Here is a 27217-nt window from a genome sequence, read left to right as displayed (position 1 = left end):
ACAAAGGAGTAACCCAATATTAAATGGTACAGGACAATGGAAAAACTGAGAAGAACCTCTCCCTTTTGAATGTTCAAAGGAACAACCGAACCCTTCCCTGGTGTACTGTCATCATTTTAAATTAACGAGAGAAGAAAACGAGAGAATAGGCTGTGAAAACTATAAACTGATCCCTTGATGTGCTTTATGCAGTACCTTTTCTCTCAACTAAGTGGCAGCAGAGTGTCAGCATTCATACAACCATCGCCTCTGCTGCAGAAGTTCTGATGAATTTACGAGAAGCTATGAGGTAATTAAATAAAGAAAAACACCTGCACTCCACTGGTCCAGTATAATCATTTATGGCCCAGAGAATTATGTTGTTTTTTATGGAGAATATCGGTGTGAACTTGTCGTGATGATTAACATGCTTAATAAATTGAGAAAATAAAGGTCCACTAATCTATTTCTATACGGCATGATGGCATTAATTCAGACTCATCATGAATAAACAGATTCCCATCATGAATAAACGAAGACAGGTCTAGGTTGGATATACAGGCAGAACTTAACTCATACAATCTCACTGTGGACCTTAGGACGTTAATAGCAATCCGGAGAAAAGTAGAAAAAATATTTAGAAATATCAGATAAGAACATTGTACATGGATAAGTGTGTTTATTTACCCAACGCCTAGCTATGACTCACGCAATTATGTAGTACCTCACATTAACACCAGGAGGTGACAGAGATAACAGCAGGACTACAGAAACATGCTTTGTGTTTTGTTGAAAGGAAGAAATGCCACACCCGCCAAAATCGATTAACATTTCATTGCATCCTCTCCTGCCATTTATTGTTTGACAGCAACAGTCCCCTACTTGTAGATGCAGAACAGCACCCCCTGACAAGGATACAATTATATTTTTTTGAAATGTATTAAACGTTTAGTGATTACTGCTTGAACAATAAACTATGAGTGATGTTGATAGTGTTTTTTTTTTGGGGGGGGGGGGCAGCAACTGTCTCCTGTGATGACTGTTCCTCACCAACACTTAGCTGCTCAGCACGCTCCTTTCTTCTCCCCCAGTTTCCATGGCAACTACACCCCTTGCTTTGCCATAGCTGGGCGTCTCACTTCCTCTATTCGACAGCATCCACACCTATTTCTCTGCCTCTCTCCCTGTCTCTCGCTCTCTCACGCTCTCTGTCGATCTAAAGTGCCGCTTCTATAATACTGGCCAGACCACTTTTAATGAAGCAGTATAAAGAGGACCAGGGCGTTTTCCACTCAGTAATCTCCTGACTCCACACTCGTTTAAACTTCAACACCTCTGGGTGGGAACACACCCTCTTTTTAGGTTGACGCCCTTTTGCCTATTTTTACTTCACACGGGGGGTGGGGTGGTGGTGGGGGTGGCTAAAGGCCAAACAACACATAGTAGACAGATCGGGTTGTCGTGGTCTCACCATGGCTATAACGGCAGCCCCAGCACCAGCCAGAGCGCAGACAAACAGGTGGAATGTCATGTCCAGCTGAAAGACAAAACAAACAAAAACAACAACACAACTTTATTCATCACCAGGAAGTGAGTACGATGACAAATGCAGCACTGGCTTTGATGAGATCTGTAGCTGGTTTCCAAGTGACACACCCCCCCGCCCCCCTTACGGTGTGGCCAATAAGGGGAAAGATAATTTAGAGGTCTAAAAACAAAATCATTAAACAGCGGGTAAGATATCGCGATGATGTGTACGACTGCAATATTAATGTCATTTTTCAAAAAGGCAATTCAAAAGATGTCAAACAAAAATACATGTCTAAACAGGCAGCCTTTGACGCAGAAGAGGCACTTAGCCGCTGAGGTCAAAAGGGAGCTGAGACGTCAAAGCCAATGAACAACACCCTGTGTTTCTATTGACCAATAACCAGGCTATTTGGGAGCGAGGGATTCCCCTCTGGGGTCTCCTGGTTTTAATGACAGGGGCATCAGTTTGAAAAGAGACGGACAGCGATCACACACAATATCCCCTTCCCGTCATTGCTGCCATCCTCACACACACACATACGCACACACACACGTCTACACGCAGGAAAACAGCCTTACCTCATTAGACTCGCACATATTGACAAACTTCTCCGAGCCAGTGCACAGCTTCCTCTCCTCCCCGATAGTTACCATGCCTGCGAAAACGGAAATTTGCATTTCAGTAAGCCTGGCAGGGGCTCCTACCCACCGAGTCTTAAGCAACACAAACAGCCCTCATGTCATAGGGATGTACAGTAAGTGTATATACGGCACCTACCGAACTGGCGCAGGTCCAGACAGACGTTGGCGGCCTCAGCCACGGTGATGTTTTGACACATGGTCCAGATGTTGAAGTACATGAAGACGGGCAGCGAGGTGAAGGCTGTCACACCCAGCCAGGCCAGGAAGAAGATATAGGTCAACATGATGAACTGGGGGAAGAAAGGGAGGGAGTGGTTCATTAGAAAGGTAAAGAGAGAGCTAGAGAGGGTGTGTAGAGATGGTGTGAGAGCATGTTGGTGACAGACAAAGTTAGATATACACAGTATATAGAGAGAGAAGACAAGGAAATTAAGGGGAACCAATAAAGATGACAGAGAGCCAGCAGGGGTAGGAGAAGAGCAGTCCATTACAAAGACAAGAGAGGGAGGAGGAGAGAGAAAGAGGAATCCCAGAATGCCTGACCCAGAGCCCGTTTCCAACCGGCAATCGGTGGCCCTGCTCGTTCGCTCGTCTTACCCAGGCCGAGACGCACCGGCCGCAGGCGGTGATCTTGAAGTCCCCGTAGAGGTCCCTGATGGCCCCGGTGGTGAAGAAGCCCTCCACCATGAGCAGGACGCCGTAGACGAAGAACGCGGCCGCCACGCCGTAGATGACATACTTGAAGATATCGATCCTGGGGAGACACACAGAGCGGCGCACTCAGTCACGCGTTACAGGAAGGGGCGCGGGGGGGCGAGGATGTCGCGGCCTTTCGGAGCGCAAAGGGGGTGCGCGGGTCGCGCGCGCCTGAGGCTGAGGCCTCGCCTAAACGCGTGGAAACGCGTTGAACCACACAAATGCTACTGCTTGACCTTGTGGAAGGCCGTATTTGAAATGTATACTCTTCCGTCTAGTTCAGAGGGCATGGTGCGCTTAGCGGTTGGGTCAGGGGCAGACGTTAAACTACAGGCATCTTCAAGCGCGACGTCGGTAACAGGGGCCTTGGAAAACAGCGGTGAGATTTAGCCGAGACCCCGGCAAAGGTTTTACAGATGAGCTTCGCCTTGAGGTGTTTTTGTGAAACCGGCCCTGATTTGAAGCGTCCCTAATCTACAGCGAAGCTCACACCTACTAGAAAGGGTATAGGAAGCCCTGTTACATAATTCAAGCCAGGTCCGTCGCTTCTTCCGCAAACTCCCGCCATTTCCAATGCCTAGTCGAGCACACACACACACACACTCTCGGCAGGCGGAGTTCCGGTGAGCAGGTGTGCCTGGGACGACCCAGAGCGATTTCTGAGGTCTTAAATCCCCTGACGGGCAATGAGCCAAGACATCACACACTCGCACATGCACACACACACCCACACACACACACACACACGCACACGCAGTCAGGGATGGAAAAACCTCCTTCAGTGTGCTGCGTCAGGGGGAAGAAATGCTCCCACACACAAACACAAGAAAACACCTGCTGTCCACTCTAGAATATGTTCTTTGAATTGCAGATTAATAACACTCTTCTATGCCTTGAGATCTCTCTACAGATTAAGCAGCACTGTGTGGTTGTGTTAAGGAATAAGGGTGAGTGATGCTATTCTTACCTAATCCCATTTTAATGAATAATCCAGTTGGGGCTATTTATAGACTGCGTGTCATAATCAAAAGCTAAAGGGGAGATTTTCCAACATAGACCACCATTAATGGTTAATCACATTAGAAGAAAGCCATTTATAAAACACCCTTTTAAGTTACTGTGACTTAGTTTCAGTCACAGCTATGATGCCGGACTACTTTGGGACATGTGCTGTATGATTACAGACTATTGTAACTAGGGCAGGATATTGTGTCTGAATCAATTCCATTTATTTTATGAAGCCCATTTTACACGAACAGATACCACAAAAGTGCTCGTTAAGATTTACTGCTTAGAAAAGAACAGTGGGCAGAAAAATCTAACCATTACGGCCAAATGGTTCTTCAAGATGTTGTAATGTTTCTAAATACAGTCATCAAAAGATATTGGCCCGCTTCATGAAACAGAGCAAAAGTTAATTATTTTATTTCACGATAATCATTTCTAAACCTCAAAACTATGAGTGGTACATTTCTAAAACCTGTGTTTTTCAGGGAACTACTACTGAGATGTTTTGTGTTTGAGAAATTATTGTGTTTAAATAATAATAAAGTGCACGTCCCCCCGTTATGTTGGAGCACAAAATATGACTCACTGTTTGTGTTGAAATTGAGTTTACTAACAGCAGTCAGGGTACTGTTTGCTAGCACGTCGAGGTCTGTGCAACCCTCCAAGGAAGTGCAACTCCAGACCATCATTGACCCACCGCCAAACCGGTCATGCTGGATGATATTGCAGGCAGGATAACGTTCACCATGGCGTCTCCAGACTCTTTCACGTCTGTCACATGTGCTCATTGTGAACCTGCTCTCATCTGTGAAGAGAACAGGCCGGCAAAGGTGGACCTGCCAATTCTGGTGTTCTCTGGTGAATGCCAGTGAACCTGCACAGTGCTGGGATATGAACACAGGTCCTCTGCAACTTGAATGGGCTGTAGGTACCGCCTCATGCTACCAGTAGTGACAAGGACACCAGCAAAATGCAAAACTAGAGAAGAAACAGACATGAAGAATAAAGAGAGAGCAAGTGTCTGTGGCCACCACCTGCAAAACCATTCCCTTTTTGGGGGTTGTCTTGCTGTTGCCTCTCCAGGGCACCTGTTGTTACTTTCATTTGCACCAAAACCGGTGACCTTAACACACAAATGCTTATGCTTCCTAACTGGACAGATTGATATCCATGAAATTGTTTAATTCACTTGGTGTTATACGGTGATGATTATGTGTTCCCTTCATATATTGTATATGTATATTTAAAAAAGATTATCCCTTTGGGGAAGCATTGAGAGGTTGGGACAGCAACAGATTCGGGAGCTAGTCAGTTTCAAAAGGCCAAAGGACATTCTCAGCCGCATCCCCTGCACAGGTGACTCACATGGTGAAGACGTCCAGGGTTTCCACGGGGGCCCGGACCACTTCAAAGTAGTTCTGCAGGATGGTGACGGTCCCGGAGAGGGCCTCGTGCCCACAGCCACAGAACAGCGCCACCCCAGCGTACAGCAGGATGGTGGCGAAAAGGGAGGCGTAGGGGAGTCCCCCCAGGCATTTGACGCAGCACTCAAAGCACCCTGGATGGGGAGAAAGAGGAGAACATTGAGACATAACATATCACGTTCATACAAAAGAGGACGGTAGAATAGCTTAGTCAAAGGTGCTCCAGTCGGAATATTCAACCCTGTTTCCAAAAAAGTCGGGAAACTGTGTAAAATGGATCTAAAAACAGAATGCAACGATGTGCAAATCATTTAAAACCTATATTCAAAAGAAAACTATACAAAGAAAATGTTGAAACAGAAAATGTTTATTGTTCGTTGAAAAATATATGTCCACTTTAAATTTGATGCCGGCAACCCATTTTGAAAAAAGCTAGGACGGGCAACGAAAGACTGGAAAAGTTGTGTATTACAAACAAACAACCTGGTGGAACATCTCACTATTAAATAGGTCAAATGGCAAAAAGTCAGTAACATGATTGGGTTACTTTCAGAAGTAATGATGGGAAGAGGTTCACCAGTCTGTGTAAGACAGCGCTGGCAAATTGTGGAACAATTTAAGAATTACGTTTCTCAACATACATTTTGAAAGAGTTTGGGAATCTCAAGATCTACGGTACATGATATCATTGAAAGATTGAGAGAATCTGGAGAAAACTCTGTACACAAGGGACAAGGCCAAAAATCTATATTGGATGGCCATGATCTTCAAGCCCTCAGACAGTACTGCATTAAAAACAGACACGATTCTGTAGTAGAAATCACTGCATGGGCTCGAGAGCACTTCCGAAAACCACTATCGGAGAACGCATTTTGGGGCTGTATCAACAAATGTGTATCAAAACTCCATCATGCATAGAAGAAACCTGAAAAACATGATCCATACATGCCGCCGCCTTCTCTGGATCCAAGCTCATTGTAGATGGACTGAGATGAAGTGGAAAACTGTCCTGTGGTCTGACAAATCAAATTGTGAAATTTTAGCCCGGAGGACGCTGCATCCATCTGTGAAGGCACCATTGCAGGTTTTGGAGCAACATATGCTGTCATCCAGACAACATATTTTTCAGGGAAGGCCTTGCTTATTTCAGCAAGACAATGCCAAACCACATTCTGCACGTATTACAACAGCATGGCTCTGTAGTAAAAAAGTCCAGGTGCTAAACAGTCCTGCCTGCAGTCCAGACCTGTCACCCATTAAAAAACATTTGGCACTTTATGAAATGACAAATATGACAACAGAGACCGCAAACTGAACAGCTGAAATCCTGTTTCAAACAAGAATATGAAAACATTTCACTTTCAAAACTACAGCAATTGATCTCCTCTGTTCCCAAAATCTTAAAGTATTGTTAAAAGAAGAGGTGATGCAACATTAACATGCCCCTGTATTGCTGGCATCAGATTTTGCTGGTTCAACACTTGATATGTTGTCTTTGTACTATTCTCAATTAAATACAGGGATAAAATGATTTGCACATTATTGCATTCTGTTTTTATTTGCATTTTATGCAGCGTCCCAACATTTTTGGAAACAAGGTTGTACATGTCAAACTCGCAGCTTGACAGGTTCTCCAAAAACCTTTCATCCAAAAAACGTAACAATTGTAACAAGAGAAGTAACTACATGATCATTGGATAAGCATTTTAATTCCCACCACATTAAGGAACTGAGTGTTCCATTCCTTTCATGAGATCCATTTCACTTCATCAAATCAAATCCCGTCTTTCATCCATCAACAAAATAATCTTCACCGCATTTTTCCAATTCCCCCAGTAGCCAATAAATCACCCCGTTGCAGTGTTAGGGCAGGAAGTTCACTGTCACTCTGGCCAATCATAATTGCTCTTCTGACAGATTTATGGGTTTAATACACAGAGCACAAACAGTATTGATCAGTGGATTTCGGATTGTGGCCCAGCAAATGGAAAGACTCCCGTCACCAGGCTATTTATGAGCAATTGTAAAAACACTGTGTGTGTGTGTCTGAAAGAGAAAGAGACACAAAACAAACCCTGATGGAAGAGAGGACACAGCGAGTAAGAAATTGGGTCGATGCTTCACAATCTTCCTGGTCCAAAATGTATAGATACTCTCGTACCAACCCTAACAAAATTGCTGTTTGGTCGGACAGTGACAAAAAATGTGGCAGGTCGTCCTGATTGTGTTCTTCGTTCCCTAGTAAGAATCTAGATTGGTTCTGACTTATCAAGTGTACATTAGTGCCCCTGGAGCCGAGTTGAAACAGTTGGCTGGCATTTAAAAAGCAAGGCCCCTTCTGTGTTGTCAATGTACAGCTACACTGAACCCGGCGTTCACCGGAAACTTCTCCGGTTCACGTCTGCTGCACCCGGTGCACACTGCCTCACCTGGAGACTCATATTCTGCAGCCTGGAGAGAGACCGGGCGCGCGTGTACCCACTCACAAACACACACCACAACGGTATCTAGCGCCGCGTACAAAACTAAATCCAGATCGCTCCTCCGAACGATTCAATTCAAAGGATTTATAGAGATGTGTCTTTGAAGGCTTTGAAAAGGGTTTGACTCAGACATGTTTTCGGTTGATGCTTTTTTGCGACACCCATATGTTGTGAATTCCTAATCAGTAGCTACAGCTATAGATGAGGTAGCTACAAGTATTTCACATCCTCCAATAATGTTAGCAGGTGTGTTTGATTTACAAAGAGTCCACCTCCACGTTTATTACGGTTTTGCCCATTTTAATGTATATCCTGTTCAGAGTACTAAAATGAACTCTGTTCTGTCGTTTGAGGAACTAGAAAGAGTCCATGGATATTCATTAGCAATGGTTGGCAGGACGCCCCCAGGAACTGAATCTGGAAAAGCCATTGTCAGCATAATATGCAGTGAGAACGGGCAGCTTAGTTCACTTTTCCTCTCAGGAATGAATTTCTATAAAACCATTATCAACTGTGAGTAGGTGGGTGGGGTGGGGTGGGGGGGGGGGGGGTATGCACGAGTTTGGGGGAGGGGGTAGAGTGTGTGTGTGTGCGCCTGTGTGTTTCTGTGTCCGTGTGTGCACACTACAACTGACACAGCAGAGGCAAAAGGAATTAAAAAATTGAGCTTTTTCAATCCTAAAGACTAAATGGGGTGGCACCAGTTAGTAATGGCTACACGCCCACGTAGCTCAACACACCAGACGAGACACAGGAAGCCGTTAGTGGGCTACAGGGTTGGATTGGGGGTGTAGGTGAGGGGTGGTTTGTTGGAGGCCCAATCCACATCAAGAACAATGATTGATAGATAACATTTGCTTTATCAATAATCAATAATCGCGTTAACAGACGGAGAATCGTCTGATCCCAAAGTGTCATCAATAACACAGATTTGTGATTTACAGTATCGGTCTCTATGGCAATCAGATGTATAGTGACACACAAGATGAACAAGTAACTCGTGTGAGACCTTTTAAACCAAAGGACGGCCGTATTCCTCAGATCTATGCCCTGTTGATGGATGAGGCTATAGTAGATTGATGCCCTCTTAAAGGAATCTTTTAGGGGGATGTGTCTCTTGACGGAAAGACTAGGGGTAATTTACTAGAGGGCTGAGCGGATCTTAAGTGTCGTTTTTTTCCAACTAGATGGATGGTGAAAATACACACACATATAATGTTAGGACCCATACAAAAACACACACACGCACACATTGTTGGTGATGCTTGCTTGGCTGAATATTTCTGTATCAGCACAATTCACTTCCTTTCCGGAGGGGTGTTGGCTTGGTTGCCCGCTCAGAAGGCCTTTTCTGTCTACTTGATCCGCTGTGTCTGCGGCACTAACTCATTAAAATGATAATCTCCTTCTGCCTCCTCCCTCTCCGCCCGGAGGAGAAAAGGTTCAATTTCCCTTAACTAAAATTAATACGTTTAAAGGCAACCCCCGACTGTGAATTTTAATTAAGAAAGCTTCATTTTTTCTTGTTTTGGGGCGGGCGTTGAACACAGGCAATTTCAAAGTTTCTTGGTTTAACTGGTCACATACACATTCAAGGAGCTGTTGTTCTGGATGCAGCGAAATGCTTTTGTTTCGATTTATTAGACAAGGCAGTTAAGTAAAGTCGCTCGATCATAAAAAAAAGTCCACAGGCACAATTACTTAATAAATCTAAAAATGGAAATGTGTACGCGAGTGGGTGATTATGTGCGAGTGCGCGTGTACACACGCACAGTGTGTGACAGGGACTGTGCGTCCCTGTCGAGTGTGTGTGACTGAGTGTGTCCATGAATTGCATGAATGCAAGTGCGAATTAGAGTGTTTGAAGCAGGGCACTAAAGTGCAGATTAGGCGATTTAACAATCTGATGGCCCCTGAGAAATAGCTTTCTTTAATTCCCAGTAATGTCTGCTGGATGGTACCAGTGTAAACAACTCAAGGCTTGGGTGGCTGACATCGGTGTCTGTGTCATCCTTGCCGCCTAGTGTGGAGTAAAAACCCATAAGGGCAACACGGAGCCCCCGTCTGTCCATGCAGCTGACCTCACCTCGCCCCCAAGAGCCCCACAGTCGCAATGGCTTTGTACAATGGCGGCACCAGGCACTAACGAATATGTTCTCTCCGAAAATGCCACACTTCCACAGCCGCCCGAGGTGGAGGAAGCCACTGGGCCAACCGCCCTCTCTGATGATGCGAGTTTGGATCCAGTACAGGCCAGTGGTCTCGCGACGCACTCGAACGTCCCACCGCCATTATCCACGGAGAGCGCGATCCTTCGGTCTGCATTTACATCGACTCTTGTGTTTTTAACCGAGACACGTGAAGGAGGTATATAGACTTATTGGCAGGGATGCGTCGGTTTCCATGATGCAGCAGGCTTTCTCATTTCTATACAGAGATACCACGCTTATATGGCTTGATATTCCGCAACAGTACCCCACAATTCCCTATTGGCCTAAAGGCCTAATTCGTGCACACAAATTAAACCTAGAAACTCATCAATGAGTGTCTCTAAACTTAATCTGTGTCCTAGAGACTCTCTCTTACAGAGGTAGTGATTGACACAGCCATGAAGGTTGTACCTAAAGTGATAATGACACAAAACGCTAATGAAAAAGAATAGGCTGTAGCGTGCATGTTCTCCAGACTCATAGGCCTGTTCCAGAATGGCTGCCAATATTAAGCAGCCACACAGACATTTTCCAAACATTATAACGTGGCACGGAAACGAGAGAAAGACTGGGAAAATTGTGCCAGACAGAAAATTGAAGTGACTGCCCAGAACATATTTTCAGTGAAATATAACCTGGGTGATAATTAAGTATGTTAAAAAAACCCATGTAAGAATGATGTGGGCACACAGTTCGTAAAATCTTTATATTAATAATAACATTAATGTGAACAGACTCTTCAGGTGTTTGAGAAACATCTGCTATGTTTGAGAAGTTTGAGGTGAGGCTTTTGAGGCGTTATTTCTCCAAATTTAAGGATTACAACTGCAGGTTGTCTTGTAGGTTAAGAAGGGGAGATTTTATATTGATAACATTTTAAAAGCTGTCTTATATTCCATTCCAGATGCCACAGTGGACCACCTCTTTGCCAACATTGTAAAGGGTCCTGACACAGATAGAAAAGGAGCCAAATGCACATGAGTGGTACCAGTCTATTATCAGGGTGTCAGTTTCAATCCCCGCATTGAGACCAGAGGCTGGGCATTGGAGGCTTACGGATCCGGATCCATATGCAACTGGATAATCACATCGATGAAACATCTGATCTCAATACAGTCCTCTGTTCCCCAGTGTAAAGTATATTATGAAGGGAATGGACTAAGTTTGCCAATGTTTAAAAAAAATGTGTGTTATTAAGACTGCGTGGAGAATTTACACCCCACGCAGTCTCAATCTTACACCCCGAGAACACCCCGGTAAATCCATAGAGGATATCGCTAGCTTATACTTAGCTCATCCCACCTTCTTCCCTAGGTTCTGAATATTCTGGATAGTGTCACGTTGGAAACTTAGTTTAGTTAGAAAAGTCTTTGGTCCTGATTTTACGCATGAACTCACTGATGTAGGCTGTGTAGCACTGGTCGTATAGTGGAGTTGTCAATGTCCATTAAGGCAAATCTTAATGTTTCACCTCTGAGTCACAGGGTAAAATCCATGGGTTTACATACGTTAGTGCTTTTGGATGCATGGAAAATAACTAAAGCTGTTATCTAAATTATTCATTTTTATCAGGCTTTGCACATTGGTTTTACCTTAGGTCAGTTCCAGATTCAGATCATTAGCCCCCTGTTGTTGATGTAAACAGGAAGTTCATGATTAAATTACCAGCACAGCTTTTCAACCCGAGTATAGCCCCAATCCGTAGGGCAACGATAAGTGCAATTAAAAACCAATTTGCCGAACCATAATCGAAGACACTCAATCATGAGCCTCGCTAGCACCTCCTTCACCACCGACATCTCCCTCCCTTTCCTAAAACAGAACGACTGACAGAGAGCTAGCCGCCGGTGCTATTACACATCGCTCAGCCAGCCTGTGTATGGGACACGGAGGAAGCTAAGATCTGCTGCCTGCATCCACCAACTGAACTCCTGACTGGAATAGCAAAATGGCCAAACGACCCAACAGCAAATGGGTAATGAACTGACCATCAGTGGGTTAGCTACCCGATGATATACAGTCCATCGTGGCTGTTTTTGTACTGCACACACGTGAATAGGGGGTCCATTTAGGATGTAGCCACTATTTCACATTGCGCAACTGATGTTTCATACTAGCCAGTTTCGTGTAGCGTTAAGGTCCAGTATTTGGTGCTGAGGTCTGGTGTTGCAGACTACATTCCTGACTCACAGCCCCTAGCAGCCGGGGTTGGAACCGCGGCTCGGCTGACTGTTTTTAAGCTAGCGTCTAAGACTCCCAATAACTTGAAGGAGTCTACCCATACAGACGTTAAAAACATATGGGTACAGCTGCATGTGAACACGATTCTTGGGAAGTTTCCAATCTCCAAATCATCTCTGGATCAGTGGATAATCACCCAGATCAGTGGGTAATTGGAGATCCGCCATGAGGGTGGAACGGGGCCATTGCACCCCAAAGTAAAAAGGTAAAAACATAAGTGAATCTAGAAATTTGAGTGTGGCTTCATTAAGAGCTTGAGCTCTAATAATAAGGAATACTTTCTAACAATGTAGTGTTTATTTATAAATGATCCCACTGTCTGGTGAATGACATGAATTATCTTACTACACCCTAGGAGCTACACTGTAGTAACTAGCGGAACGCGATAAAGTCCAACACATCTGCTAAGCCTGGTATATCCTACATACAACCCACAGCATGTGTGTGTGTGCATGTGTTTGTATGTGTGTGTGAGATATCTCTCTTTGCCCAGTGTGCTGCTACAGTTGCCTGCTCAGACAGGCTTGTAGAAAAAGCCTGATGGATTACAGACCCTTTCATGTGTGTAAAAAAAGCCATGAATAATCCATACAGAGAGAGAAGGTATCAGAGCTGCCTCAGCGGATAGCACCGTGTCCCATCAATTCTAGGATGCTCACAGAGAGCGTGTGGCGTGCGGGGTGGCCCATTCCCTTTCAAAAGAGCCCAGGCCGGACGAGTGGAAGAGAATAGAAATCGGTTCTTTCTCCGAAGCGGTGCTGCGGTTGTTGACCGATCATAGGACCACCATAGGCCTTAATGGAGTCGAGACCAGGCAATGTGAAATGACTTGAATGTGTTTCCTTTCACTATATTTCTTATTTTTTGTGGAGACAAAAAATTTAAACACACAAATAATGCCCTTTGACCTGCTATCAGGTACCATTTACAAACACATACATGCCACTGTGGTCCCTATCAAATCACGTATCTCTGACTCCCAGCCTTGTCGATTGGTTGACAGTCTGGACCAATTGAAACCAGAAACTTCAGTTATAGTAGACTTCAGATCCCAAGGGCTCTCAAGCTAATGTCACATGCCGCTCCATTATATTCTATCGCCCCTTCGCAATTGAATCAATCACGGCTGACATCAATCTAGAAAAATACCAAGTCCATATCAGGAAGTCCATAAAGATAAAGCATGTTTGTCCCTTCTGCCAAGGAACGGAGATTATATCAAAGAATTGATAGAATTTCACAGGACCTACTTACTGAGTAGAAAGGGAATGAAGGAATGCTGTTTATAGTACAGGCAGAGAATATAATTAAATTCCAGTATCCACAATAGCACACCACTTATAAAGCATGGCCCAGTCTATTGCTTCAGTCGAAATGGCATGCTGATTTGGTCTTTGAAATTGAGACAGTGATATTTGACGCGTCTCCAGCAAACCCCTTCCCTCAGAGCAGCCTGCCCCAACTCCCCACAGGCAGCATCTAGGGTCATATCTCCCATGCTGCTTAGCTCCACCGGGCGTTATGATTGGTCGCCATTTCCTCCCCACTCAACATTTTATCCTTTAATCTTGTTGCTGGTCAGCATTATTATTAGCACTGTTTCTTAGTACTAATAATCAGGGTGCCCATATTTGATTTCATATACCTTCAAGTAACAATGTAAACCAGTATACATGCAGGTCTACATGCGACTCAAATAAAACCGGTTGCAAAGATTCAATGACGCACTGTGCTGGTTTTGCTGGCGTAAATATCACGCTATCTTTGTACCGCTAATGATTTAATCTCCCTCGCGGGTCATAATGTTGTGATAGTGGTGTGAGAGTGTTACCACGGAAAGTGAGACCAGGCCTGTCAGACGCAGTTAGCAAATCAACGCTCTCAAAGAAGGATGGACAGGGCCAGATCCCAACAATTACAATCTACTGTCCTCAGGCCACAACATGTTAAACTCCACTTTAAGCAGACCAAACACACAAGCACCAGATCACACACACACACAATGTCAGCATTCGAACATATCGAGCAAAGAGTGACATAACCCATGACGCACAACACAAGAACCCAAAAGATAAAGGCGTTTTCAGCACAAAATCCCAAGCAACAAAGTCAAAATGTCAACATTAAAATTGGTGGCAGGTACGACTAGTGTCTTGGGGAACACCTTGGGGAAGGGGTCTACTGGAACAACTGGTTCATTTTGATAACATTTGTTATGTCTGTTTTGGCCTAGCTGCTCTGAATTCATTTCCAGGAGTGGATGACTGCACGGGCAGGCAAGCTGCATGTGTTTGATATGATTAGAGCATGGCCTCAGCGGGAGCCTTTTGGGCATTCTCTTAAAACCATCCGTCTTCAAATGATCTCTGAAGATGCCACTATTCAAATTGTTCACAATATTCACATTGATTTCATACAGGCCTGTGATTTCTAATGCTCTTTCCCTGTGGGCTGTTTACACTATGTGTATAGGTTTTCAACTTAAACCAGTGTTTGTTTTTAACCACTGAACCATTAATAGTAATTTGTTGATTGTTGTTGCCTTTTCAAAATATTGGTAAGACGTGTTTGGTTACCGTATGTTGAAACTGCTGCCAATTTCTCAATTCTACAACATACAAACATACATCACTTCAGAAGTTTAACATTTATTGCAACTGTAATTGACAATATAGCCTACTATTGGCTTTTATATTTCAAAAGGTGGGATTTTCTGACAGAACAATTCATAGTGCCTAAGATTTGGTCGTGTTAGTCTGCTCATAGGGCTTTGTGGCAATACGCTGCGGAAAAGACGCGCAAAAGACATTGTCGTTTACAATGTAATGTCATCGCCATCGTCAGTGGCTGACAGTCACCCTCAACAGCCAATCGCATCCCAACATCAGCTGGACAGTTAATTGTCGGGATGAAACCAACTGGAGGCTCTGGGAGGTCCACCACATAATCCAATAGACGGTGAGCGGTGACCGAGCGGAAACGGCATTCATTAAAACGTGCAAATACGAGAGCCCCGATTTGAGAGACGCCTGATTTGTTCTCCTCCTCAGCAGTCTGGCGCCTGGTTGGAAGCATCCTGGTGAGGCGAGTCCCAGAGGTTTAACAGGAGAAAGGTTGTGAAGCCACGTGTTATGACAGGGTTTTGTTTCGTGAAAGACGTTTCAGCTTGTGGTCTACGCACGGCGAGCTTCAAACACCGCAGGTGCAGTCTGAGTCAGCGCAGAAAGGGCTCGCACACGACTCGAGAGTGGAGCACAAACGCCCCGGAGCCACGTTTCTGTGACGTTCAGCGGAGTCGACATACAGAGACGGGGACGGTGTGAAAAAAAATGGAAAAGAGGCTTTGTGTTGAGAGCCGTCAAAATCACCCCCCCCCCCTCGGACGGGACACAACTTCAGAGGCATTCCCCTGGGGGCAGGCAGGCTAGCATGCGTTGACAGCAGGCACGCGTCACATGCATCCCATCAGCCGATGGGGATCCGGGGGGGGGGTCACGTTGACTTCGCAAAGGTCGCATGTGTGTCTCCACGCGGGTCCCTGACAACTCTCCTTTGGCACTTTTTAAAGAGCTTTGGTACAATGCTCCTGCCACGGTTGTCCCTGCCTATGTTTGATTTTGAGAGTCGTTTGAAGGGTTTTGACCTGCGGTTTTCGGGGTCATAGGGGGATGTAGTCAAGGTTATACCCTGAGCCAGTGTGGCCTTGTGCTTGACCCAATGTGACCTGGTACGACAGTGTGTGGTCATGTCAGTGTCAAGAGGCTTGACCTGATCAGTCCATCCACATGGACGTGGTGTTGTCCACACTTGAAATTACAATCCTTCTATTTATCAAAGCTCAGGGAAGCTTGTTTTCATCCTATCGCACGTCACTGGGCCCACGGAAACTATGCACCTCTACTCTTTTGGAAAGCAATAATTTAGATGATTTGTAGTTCCACTCGTGGAGAATTACAACTGAATTGGTATTTTACGAGAACTCGTTAAAATGATTGAAACTCCGTCATTCGGTGGTGTGTTCATACTTAACTCCACTCGGCCAAGGCAGTGTTTACATAAAACTAGTGCCAGACCCCCTAAATGAACCCCTAAACCCCTGACCCATCTCTAAAGGCCTCAGATGGTTTAGTGATTCCCCCCCGCCCCCGCCGCACACACACTCAGACCCACTCTCACACATCGCCTTTTACAGTACAGGCGACAGAAGGCGTTTCTCTTGTGACAAAGAGACTATCCTTGTACTGCCCAACCCCCTCGTAACTGCCCCCCCCCCCCGCCTCGTTATCTCCTCTTCTGCCCTCCCATCTGTCAGCGCCCATGTCACAGGCACCCTGGGATTATACACGGCAGCCACCATGTCCCGCCCTGTAATCCTAAGGGGGGGGGGGGTCAAAGGTCATGATTATCTAATGGTTACTTCTTAGTGGGAGAAAAGAAAGGAATGGCGTCCTCAACGGGAACCAGAACTGGTGGCTGATTTTAAAACGAGGCAGCCTGCCCCTTGCGCTCGTTCTCTCATTTCTTGGTATGAAGATACAGCGGCGAACCCTGCCATGTAAGAGGGAGGGGACGGGCAGAAAGGGACAATGGGAGAGGATTTACAACCTGCTACACACTGTAAGGCTGAACAAAGAAACACCTCCCAGTGAGGGGATCATAGATATTAGCCAAAGCAGCTACGGTTAGCTTTTGAAACATTACTTGTTCTTTGATCCTGTCGTACTATATAAATCAAAGTGATTTAGAGGGAATGGGTTTTCCTTGATTAATTAGCTGTGACTAATAGCCCCGCCCCCCATGCCACATTGAGCAATGAATAAAGCAAAGACTTCTTGAATAGCTTTCAGCATTTTTACACTACGTGAATTATTTCTGAACAAGACCTGTTTGCGCCCGGATTTGCTTCTGATATAAAAAAATGTTTTACTGAGTTAACAGTTGAAAGTATTATTTGACGCACGTCGTCCTCCGAGGTAATCTGGCACACTTTCCCAATAGATACTCGCCGTGGCAACTGAGGTCTAGAGAACATGTATGTATCGGAGTGGAATAAGCGGAAGTATGAAATCTGGCCCTGAACTTGGGAATGGGAAGCAAGATGCAATGTTCTCACACTGGACACCTCAAAAATTCCATTATCACCAGCATCTTCTTTGATGAAGAGCGCCATGTTGGTTTCCATGTCAACAGCATAGTTAGCGAGCTTAAACTCCTTCCAGGACAGGGGGCTAGCCAAAGTGTTGCACGTGCTGAGCCTTACGGTACACCTCGGGCCCAGAGAGAGTTTTTCATATTACCGAGTGGGAGTAGACAATAGCATTCATAAATTATGTAAATGCTATTCAAATTCACTTAGTCATCAGGACAATTGTTCTAGTCTAAAGAGGCTCTTTGTCTTTTGTTGCACACGAGAACAGCTGAGAATGCTGTGTTAGCATTAATACTGGAGAAACCCTGTAGCTAGAGCGTATAGGTCCCTGAACTCTCTGAGCTCCTAAACCTCTCCTCTTGACTCATGTGCGCATGTTTAATCGACCAGCATGGTTGCCATGCCGACGGGGAGGGCGAACTGTGCAAAATTGGCTCGGGCGCTCAGTGACCCACTTCACTGTGAAACGCCAACAGATACGAAGGGACAACATAGGTTTCGGTGTGTGTTTGTACGCATGCGAACGCACATGTGTTGCATACCAGAACATTCGTTTAATTCACGTAAACCAAGGTCCAGGAAGGCCAGACAAACGCTGCACATGTTAAAGGGTTAAACTAAGAGCATTGCAACAATTTGTCCTCAACCTGTTTAAGCCACTAGCCGTAATCTGCCGCTATGCCATGTTTTCCATATTTGGACATGGTTAAGATGTGGAAAAGATGCCAGAATCGCCTGTCTAAAAGATAAACATGCTCAGCTGAGTGTGCACTCCTCTGCAAATGCTTGTCTCCTGGCTCACAGTGTATTTACTTGGTGAATTTCAACAGCCTTGCTGTGCATACTGTAATATTAATATTGTGTGATGTCTCAAAATCTGTAAATTGGACAAAGGGAGAGGAAGAAAAGAAAGCAAACATGGACTGGAAGGAAGACAGAGAGCGACTCAGAGAAAGACCGATGCTGTGAATGAAACAGACCAACTCTGCACTTCACACGGTTCATTATATATCACTTCTGTCCACTGTAAATATGATTCACTGAAGCTGTCTTTTGCCATCCAGCAGCAGCCTACATAAACTCCACCTTTAGTCAAATGAGAGAAAAGAGCACAGAGAGAGTTTGCGGAAGAGAGACAAAGGTACAGAGATTGAGAAGAGACAGATTAACAAGCAGTAGTGAGAGAGAGAGAGAGAGAGAGAGAGAGAGACTAAGTAAGAGCCAGCTAAAAAGACACAGACATATCCAGTGAGAGGGATGACCTAGTGTAGAGAGCTTTGGCGTCTGAGTCTTTTAGCCCTGAGGTGTTGACCTGCTCTGCAGGGTATCAGGGTTGTAATGCGGTTAATATGGCTTTAAAATAGAGCCCCGCCATGAACCTCCACCATTCATCCACCACCAGTCTCTGAGTACGAGCAGCAGGAAGTACACTGCTGGAATGGCCTACCAACAACACAGAGTAGTAGGCTCATACAGGCGACTGTTGAGTTCCTTTCAAATGTTTCAAAGTCCTCGGTGTCAGTCAGAAAATGTGATTCTCTGCCGTACCTGTAGCCAAATGATACAGTTCCATATTTGTTTATTCGCCGAGAACCGTTGCTGAGCCAGCAGTTTTCTGAACATGCACCCTGTCTGAGATGCTAACCCTCTCCAGTGCCTGTCCCGCTCTCCTCTCGTTTGGCCGTGGTTCAACGAGCTGATTTACGGCTACAAGCCTGACTGGTAGAATGAAAGAAAGGGCACCATGGGCTCATTTGTAGAAGCAATTTGAAAGGGGGCACACTGCCCTGGTCACTGCCCTGGTGGATTGTGAGAGTCTAGGATGGTAGTGATTAATGGTCGTGGATAACAAATAACAACCCCCTTTATGTCTGACTGGTCCTGACATTAACTGGCAAAATAACCGATGAATGAGGGGGTCTGTTCGACATGTTAGGACACTCTTTTGTCTCCACTGATTGGGCTTGTGTGATGTCCTGCAATGTCCTGTGATGGGGGGACAAGTCGGATCGACTACAGTCTAGAAAAACATAGATAGGCCGGGCAGTCGTGGAAAAAGAATAAGGTTATCTTTCAGATAATGGGGGAGGTTTCAGGATCAGAGAGGCTGCAGACTGCTCAGTTTATTGCATTTGGCGCACAATGAGTTTGATTACTGCACAGGCCACTTAATGTATTTGTAAATTTGTCACTTACTAGTTGGCAAATAGGAATCTTAATACTCGTAATAGCAATTAATATGCTGCCAACTGTATGCGTTCCATAGGTGATTCATAAACAACCGTGCATGCTGTGATGGCAGGTTGGTTGACTGAGGACATGGAATGGGAAGGGGCCCAAGCCCTGTGGATGATGTGGAGATGGGAGGGTTGAGTCCTGCAGCCAGACTCCTGGGGGTTCTAGCTGTCAGGTGGCTAGAGCCTGCTGTCTCATTCACACTATGTCCACCTGGCCAATCTGGCTAGCTAGTTTTACATCCACCAGCCAGAGAGAGACAGGCAAAGACAGAGACTTTTTACTAAATACAATGTGTAAGCAAGTCCTCTCAGAAACATTTGCTGGCTTTGAGAACCCTACAACCACCTCTATCCCAACAAAGAAATGTTGCCCCCGACACTGGAGGTCTAATACAATTCTCTGTTCAAATCCTAGGGCGATATGGGATTTGAATTAGGGCATTATGGAATTAGAGACAATGAAGTTGAGAATGTTATTCCTTGACTAATGTCTATATATATAGTCAAAAAAAGAAAAGAAAAAAATCGCATTTTGGAAATATATAAAAGCAATGTGAATATCAGGTTGCAACTGAAACAACCTGGTTCAATTTGTGTCAGAAAGAAAAACCAGCTGAGAACCACTACGAAAGAAAACATGAAAGCAGTGAGCCTCACACATTACACAGCAGAAAAAGCCAGAGCCACAACTAAAGCAAGCCTTTTTGGAGCCTGAGAGTGTCCTCAAAACAGATATGGAAAAAAGCTAGCAAAACAAAAGCTATTCTAACGTCATAACTCATGTTAACAACAATGGCAAATTTACCTCACAGCAATGAAAGTCGTTGGACACCAATTACACGGTAAGACCAAAATCGCCATCTTAAAAAAGAAGTCGAATGAACACAATGGTACATTTGCTGGTCTTTATTCAGAATATAGTAACGGGTAGTTTTCCACTTTCATACTAAAACCTTACATGTAGTCATTACAGATGTAAACATATAATTAAAATAAAACTCTTTATAGTATCCTCTACTGTGCTATAAATTAAATGCTCATCACACTTTCCTCCCCAGATTTCCCCCAATTATAAGCATGTTTTAGGGTCAATACCAAAACCCCAAATGCTTACTTCTGTTTTAAAAAACTGTGTTGGAAACCTGAGAGAGTAGGCAACATGGAGCCTGGAGCCAAAGAGCAGAATCCTCTGCAGCCTAACAGCCCCCTACCAACTTGCTTTACACTGTGCAGAGAGGGAGTGAGGCAGGGGGAATCAGTGCCAGGGTCTCTGTCCCATGGATGCATAAAGAATTTCACAGGAGTAAGATCAGCAATTATGCTTATGTCAAAACAACCAAAACCCTTGGCCTTAATATGCTGGCAAAATGATGGCGTCACAAGCCCTGAAAATGTCAAAGCAAGCACTAGTGACAAACAACAAATACTGTTCACCCATTAGAATAATGGAATAATGGGTGAAACATTTTTACGTTTCATTTGGAACCTTATTTGGTTCAATACAGAACCCTTTCCGAAGTGAACTCTTGGAACCAAAAAGAGTTTGTCATCTCCATTTTAGTCCCAAATAACATGGTTTGGATTTGCACTCAGTCCTTTCATATTTCAGCACTAAAAGGCAAGTGCAAAATTGTATATAAGGCTTGCCATTATCTACTGGTATATACACTGAGAATATACAGTATACCTTATCTTAGTGTATGAACAATGTGTGAGTTACTCTTAGCTTTTGATTAGCCTTTGTCAAACGTTTTTGTAACAGGATCTGGCAAATTGTGGTCTTCCTCTGGGGACTGCTTGAATGAAACACAAAATGTACCATTGCTTTTTTATTATTTTTTATAACAATTTCTGCTTTCCTAACAACAAAATGAAACGTTTAAACAGAATCAAAACCAATGTATTATCTAGTTTACAATGTGTGAGTTTTTGTCTGATTTAGACGATGGTGTGCTTACTGTTGGTCATCGGTTGCAATCAGGTACATATATCTACCATTGAGGACATCGGGTCACGTCCACGGTATTTATTTCTATGTTTTTATTTACAAAGCCGAATAAAAGAAGTGAACTAATGAAAAATACATTTTAAAGTGAAGGTTTTGTAGAATTCAAGATTCACCACCTGCATGCATTACTACCATCGTGATGACAGGTCAACGAAGCCAGGCCGACAGGCAGTGATCTTGGTTTCATTTAATATTTTCTATTGCAAGGACGTTCGCGCACGTTGTTGCGCACCGTGCTGCTTCGGTAGAGGAAGAGCAGTAGCTACAAAGCGGGAGAAGTTGTGTAAAAGTTGTCAATGTCTGCCGGTAAAGAAGACTGGGCTAATAGGTTGCTGTAACGGTTGTGTTGCCAGCTCAATGTGATTCGTCTCTAGATACAATCGAAACTATTGTGATATTTTTTGTATTGTTGTCTAAAATTGCTGGCTAGGCTGGCTGGTTTACTGGATACTTGACGTAGGCTACAAACTGTAACGCTGTGAACCCAGTTGGTTTAATTAATAGCGTATTAGCTTAAGTGTTGACGTTTCATTTCCTAACGTCAAAGTGATGAGGACCCTGGCTAATATCTAAGGCACACGAAGCTAGCTAGATTTGATAGTTAACTAGAAACATTGTTACATTGTAGTGTATTTTACTAGCTACATTGCTACATTGTAGTGTAGTTTACTTGCTACATTGTAGCATAAATACATTTGTATTTACATTGAGCCTCAATCAAATCATTAACTGTTTACAGTATGGTATGCTGGCTGTAGTAGTGTGTTTGAAATTTGTGGGGACACATTGTTTTTTAGCAACCCTCCCCCCCATCCCCTGCTCCTAAATGAGTAGAATGATATTTTGTGAAATACTTTCCTTTATATCAATACAGTTGCTGACCCCGAGTTTCCTTTCTAGACTTACCCAGAAGAAAATGGAAAATACACCCAAACCTTGGGAAGGCAAGAGGCATGGGAGAGACATTGGACAAGAAAGAAAAAGTGAGGTGATGGAGGAAAGAGAAATAGCAGATATTGTAAAGGAATATCAGTTAAAACTAAAGGGACCACAAGGTTTAGCCAATACAGTGATCCTGTTTGGTAGGAACTGCTTTTGTATATAAAGTGGTCAGATTGTGCGGGAGTTTGTGGAAAACTGCTTTTTAGACCAAGCGTGGAGTATTTGTGAAATATTTGTATATAGGTGTGAGTTCCCAGCCTTTAGGCATTTTCAAAAGGTTTGTATTTTTATAAAACAGCTATTAATAGTACAGCTGTACATGCTCCTCCTGACACATTTCTAAGTTCAAAAAGTTATTGTCGCTTAATTAAACATAAATTATTTTAAAAACCTCAGACAGGGGTTTCCAGAGAAGAGAGGAAGGAAAGAACAAGCAGTTGGCAGTTTTGACCTGCCAATAGATAAATCCCAAATTGACAGTCTTTACTAATATATCTCTCTGCTAGATTGTGATTAACTTATCAGTGTTAATCTTTAGAGTGTTTTGTATGGATCCAATTGAGCAAAGAGTGGAAGCTGTTTTTTTCTAAGTTCAAATTTAACATTATAAAGTATATTAGAATATGTTTTTCAAGAGCTCATGAATTGACCTTACATACTTTCAAACTGATGGTTTTGCTTGGGAGGGGGGCTTCTGCTGTGACTCAGGGCTTCAGTATTTCTGGCATTGGCTGCAATGGCACTTAAAAACAAACTAGACTCTCGTGGCTAATATACTAAGAGTGAGAGACAGGGAGATAACCCAGTTCTGGAGATCTTAGTGGACAAAGAGGGTAATGTTAATTTGATAGTACAACAGAGATCTTGCCTCTTTATTGTAGGGTTGTAAGCTATGTTGAATCAACAGTGATACTAGATACTATCATTTAACAATTAAATATTTAACTGGAATATAAATGTTAGACCTCTAAACGACATCAACAGATAATTGCAGTTCCAGATATGAACAGATTGGCTAGATGGAAGTCACTCCAAAGTAAAAGGTAATTAAAATTTCGCCTGAATGCCATGTAGGCCTGAAGTACAATGTCTGCCGAAAACAAGATACTGCTCATCACCTGGCTAACACCATTCCTACAGTGATGCATGGTGGTGGGAGCATCATGTTATGGGAATGCTTCTCAGCGGCAGGGACTGAAAGACTGGTCAGGAATGAGGGAAGACTGAACATAGCAAAATACAGAGATGTCCTTGAAGAAAACCTCAGAGTAGGGCAAATATTAATCTTTCAGCATGACAATGACCTGAATCACCCAGCCAAGACAACGCTGGAGTGGCTTTGGGACAAATCTGTGAATGTCGTGGAGTGGCTCAGCCAAAGCTTGGAATTGGACCTCATTGAACATCTGTGGAGAGACTTAAAGATCGCAGTTCACGCTCCCCATCCAATAAATCTGACAGAGGTTGAGAAGACTTCAAGCTGTAATAGCTTTCAAAGGTGCTTCTACAAAGTACTGAGTAAAGGATCTGAAAATGTATGTACATGAGATACTTCAGCTTCTTATTTTTAAATAATTGGTCGCAAAGGTTTTTTGCTTTGTGAAGAACATTGGCTATCACATGTTTATTTTAGGCAGGAATTGTTTATTTAAAAATATATATTCAGTTTATAGCTGGTAAAAAATATTATTCTGGAGAACTGCATGGATGTCTCTAATGTAATATCTCTATCTAATCTTGGATATCTCCCTTCAGAAGAGAACATATCTATTAGCAGTGTGAAACTATAAGGAGCAAAAACTAGCTAGACGTAATGCTACATCAGTTCTCCTTCTCCACTAAGTTCTCCTTCTCCACTATAAATCCTTTTTGATATGAGGAATGCATTTTCTGAATTTTCCAAGTCTCCTCCCGTTTTGAACTTAGGAGGGCATGAGGTCCTGGCCCACATCTGCAGAGTACCTGGCTTGGGGGACCCGTTGCTGTCCCTGTCCAGAGTCCTCCTGGTTGTGTTGCAGATCAAGACGGTGCCTGACGATTTCAGCTGCCACTGTGCTGACACCTCCCTCGTGTTGTCCCTTTCCTTGTCCATCTGGTCATGCTTCTGACCTGGACTAAGTTTAAATAGACTCTAGACTCAGCCCACATGCATTTATTAATTATTACAATTGTAATCTTAATATGTTCACCTGGCACAGCCAGAAGAGGACTGGTCACCACTCTGAGTCTGGGTCCTCTCGAGGTTTCTTCCTAAATATTGGCATTCTTAGGCAGTTTTTCCTATCCACTGAAATTCAACACTACTGTTGTTTGTTCCTTGGGGTTTAAGGCCAGGTGTTTTGTAAAAGCACTGTGTGACATCTGCTGATGTTAAAAAGGCTTTATAAATACATTTGATTGATTGATATATTGCTTTGGAATCAAACTGTCAAAACAAACTGTTAAAACATTTGCTTTTGCCAGAAAAGTGAAAGTGACTCTTGAAAAAAGTCCCTCAGTAAAGATTGGGCAATTTTGTTTTTTCAGTGGTGTTAAAGAACATCCAGCATACATTTGGATGAATGGAGATAAAGCAAAAGGCATGTTTGTCATAAGAGCTGTTTTTAAACTCATTGTGACACTTGAATTCACAAGTGTTTTCTGAAATGTATTCAAAGAGTATTGAGAGCCGCTTTCCCATTTACACATTCCTTATGAGTAATTGGAATCTTGCACATAAATGCCATGGATTAAATTCCGACCATCATATGAACTGCCGCTGGTCAATAGCAACATGGCTGCCATAGAACCTAGCGCTACATATAAAACAGGAACCTTAATGTCCTAAATATATACCCCTGGTTTGAAAGATCATTGCCTCTGACTTGCATAGTTGTGTTTGCTCCTGCAGTGAATGAATAGGCGTCTAGCCTGGTAGCTCATCGGACTGAGCCTCATAGGCGTCCATTTGTGTCTAATCCATAATGTATGTACGTTGTATAAAACAATGAGTTAAGGACTCAGATAAGAGGGGCACAATGGCAGCCCAGTGAGGGAGTTTCTTAACACCTCTTTAAATCTTTTTTAAAAAAATCAACCACCTTTATTCCTGATGGGACAATTGTGCAGGCAAGGCTAAAAAGGTGAGAAAATCATTATTCTCCTCTTTGGGATTCACTCCACGACAGCGTTCGTTCCCCTAACAGTCAGGTTACCACTCCTATTTCCTTGGGAGCTGCCGGTTCCTGGACCCTGACCGGGTCCCTTCACCGTAAGAGGACAGTCGGAGTGAGGCTACGTGGGGGGTCATGAACTCTATCGCCAGGCCAATGACGCAATGGTCCCGGTCGCTGGCTACAACGGAGGCTTCCCCTAAAGTAATTCCCACAGGCGTCAATCAAACCCTGGCCCGGCGTCGATGCTTTTTCCCTCCTCTCACTCGACCAGTTCCATTGTGCCCTTCACAGTTCCCACAAAGTCCCCTTTTAATGGTGACTTGAAAACACGGTTCCAGCTCAGTGTTACTTGAGTTCTCATCACTTTGTAGAATAAACAAATGGTGTGTGTGTGTCGGTAAGGGGGGTGTTAAGGTTAATGCAAATTCAAAGGCAAATATTTTTTATGATGTAAACGCCAAGTGTGCACTCATTACCATATCCTGTACCCTGTACATTAAATATCAATGAAACTGTCTACTTAGTATAGAAAGTGTCTTGGCTGTAATTGCAATATGTCTGTTGTGAGACAGTGAAAATCTGGCTGACAGCATGTCTCTTCACCAATGTTGGTCTCAAAAGGCAATCCTCAACTGTCAATCATCCGGTTGCTAAGAGACAGACTCAGACACAAAGGGGATACATGGGAAGAGGGAGGGGTGTGTTTGTGTGTTAACGTGAAATCTCCATGGCGCTGTATATTTTAACCCTTATGTTTTTGTGACAGTATAACCCAGTGGATATACATGAAAAACGAACTGCTTGGAGGCGGTTGAAAAGTGAGGGGTTCTGAATCTGCACTGAAGTACCATGGTTCGGTTTCGTTTCGAATCCGCAGTTTAGTTAGCCACGCAGATAGAATTACATATAGAATTTAACAGGATCTCAGTGGCCATACAGGGATCTTCAGTAAATTCCGATTATGTGGCCCTACAGTACACCCTACTATAGCACTGCAGATAAAAACACATGGGAGTTCTGACTACGACAACAAGCTCAGAGCGTCACAAAGCTGCTGTATGATCAACCAAGCCAGTCATACAGCTGCTAAGCAGGCTAAGTCCTGACAGACATAAACGACACATGGCCTTGTCAGGCAAGCTGCCAGGATGCTAGCCTTCAAAAGCCCTCTACATGAAGGGTACTTCACTGGGAAGGACTGAGTCATGGATGTTTGCCAGCCAGCGACATTATTTAGCTAAACAGAACGTTGGCGACGAGCTAATACGAATATTGAAAGGATGTGTTGCTGAAGTATAGGAGATAGACTAACACTGTGGGGAAATTCATAATTTCTATTCAATAGGATGGGTTTTTGGATGTCTTACTTTGATTACAGTATGAGCTAGTAATTAATATTAAGGAATGGTACTGGGGCTGTTTAGGATCTGAGCAAGTCACACTATTCTGGTTAGTGAAAAGATTTAAAAACTCTTAATGGAATCCAGCCAAAGGGAGGATATCCAACAATTGG

At 43.8% G+C, this 27217-nt stretch overlaps 1 protein-coding gene across 3 annotated transcripts in view; it reads right to left on the bottom strand.

Moving 5' to 3' along the window:
• gpm6ab (glycoprotein M6Ab) overlaps window positions 1-27217 on the bottom strand; it is a 59202-nt gene that overhangs the window by 3282 nt on the left and 28703 nt on the right. For all 3 annotated transcript variants that reach the window (XM_010894473.5, XM_013140692.4, XM_010894472.5), the window contains exons 2-6: window positions 5221-5413; window positions 2749-2905; window positions 2288-2441; window positions 2089-2165; window positions 1451-1516 (exon numbers count right to left, since the gene is read on the bottom strand). In XM_010894473.5, the coding sequence (XP_010892775.1) occupies window positions 1451-1516; window positions 2089-2165; window positions 2288-2441; window positions 2749-2905; window positions 5221-5413 (647 nt within the window). The remainder of the gene's footprint in view (window positions 1-1450; window positions 1517-2088; window positions 2166-2287; window positions 2442-2748; window positions 2906-5220; window positions 5414-27217) is intronic.

The sequence above is a fragment of the Esox lucius genome, chromosome 25 (assembly GCF_011004845.1).
Source record: "Esox lucius isolate fEsoLuc1 chromosome 25, fEsoLuc1.pri, whole genome shotgun sequence".
Classification (NCBI taxonomy): Eukaryota; Metazoa; Chordata; class Actinopteri; order Esociformes; family Esocidae; genus Esox; species Esox lucius.
The sequence above is the reverse complement of the archived record's forward strand: the minus strand, read 5'-3'. Positions and strand labels throughout refer to the sequence as shown.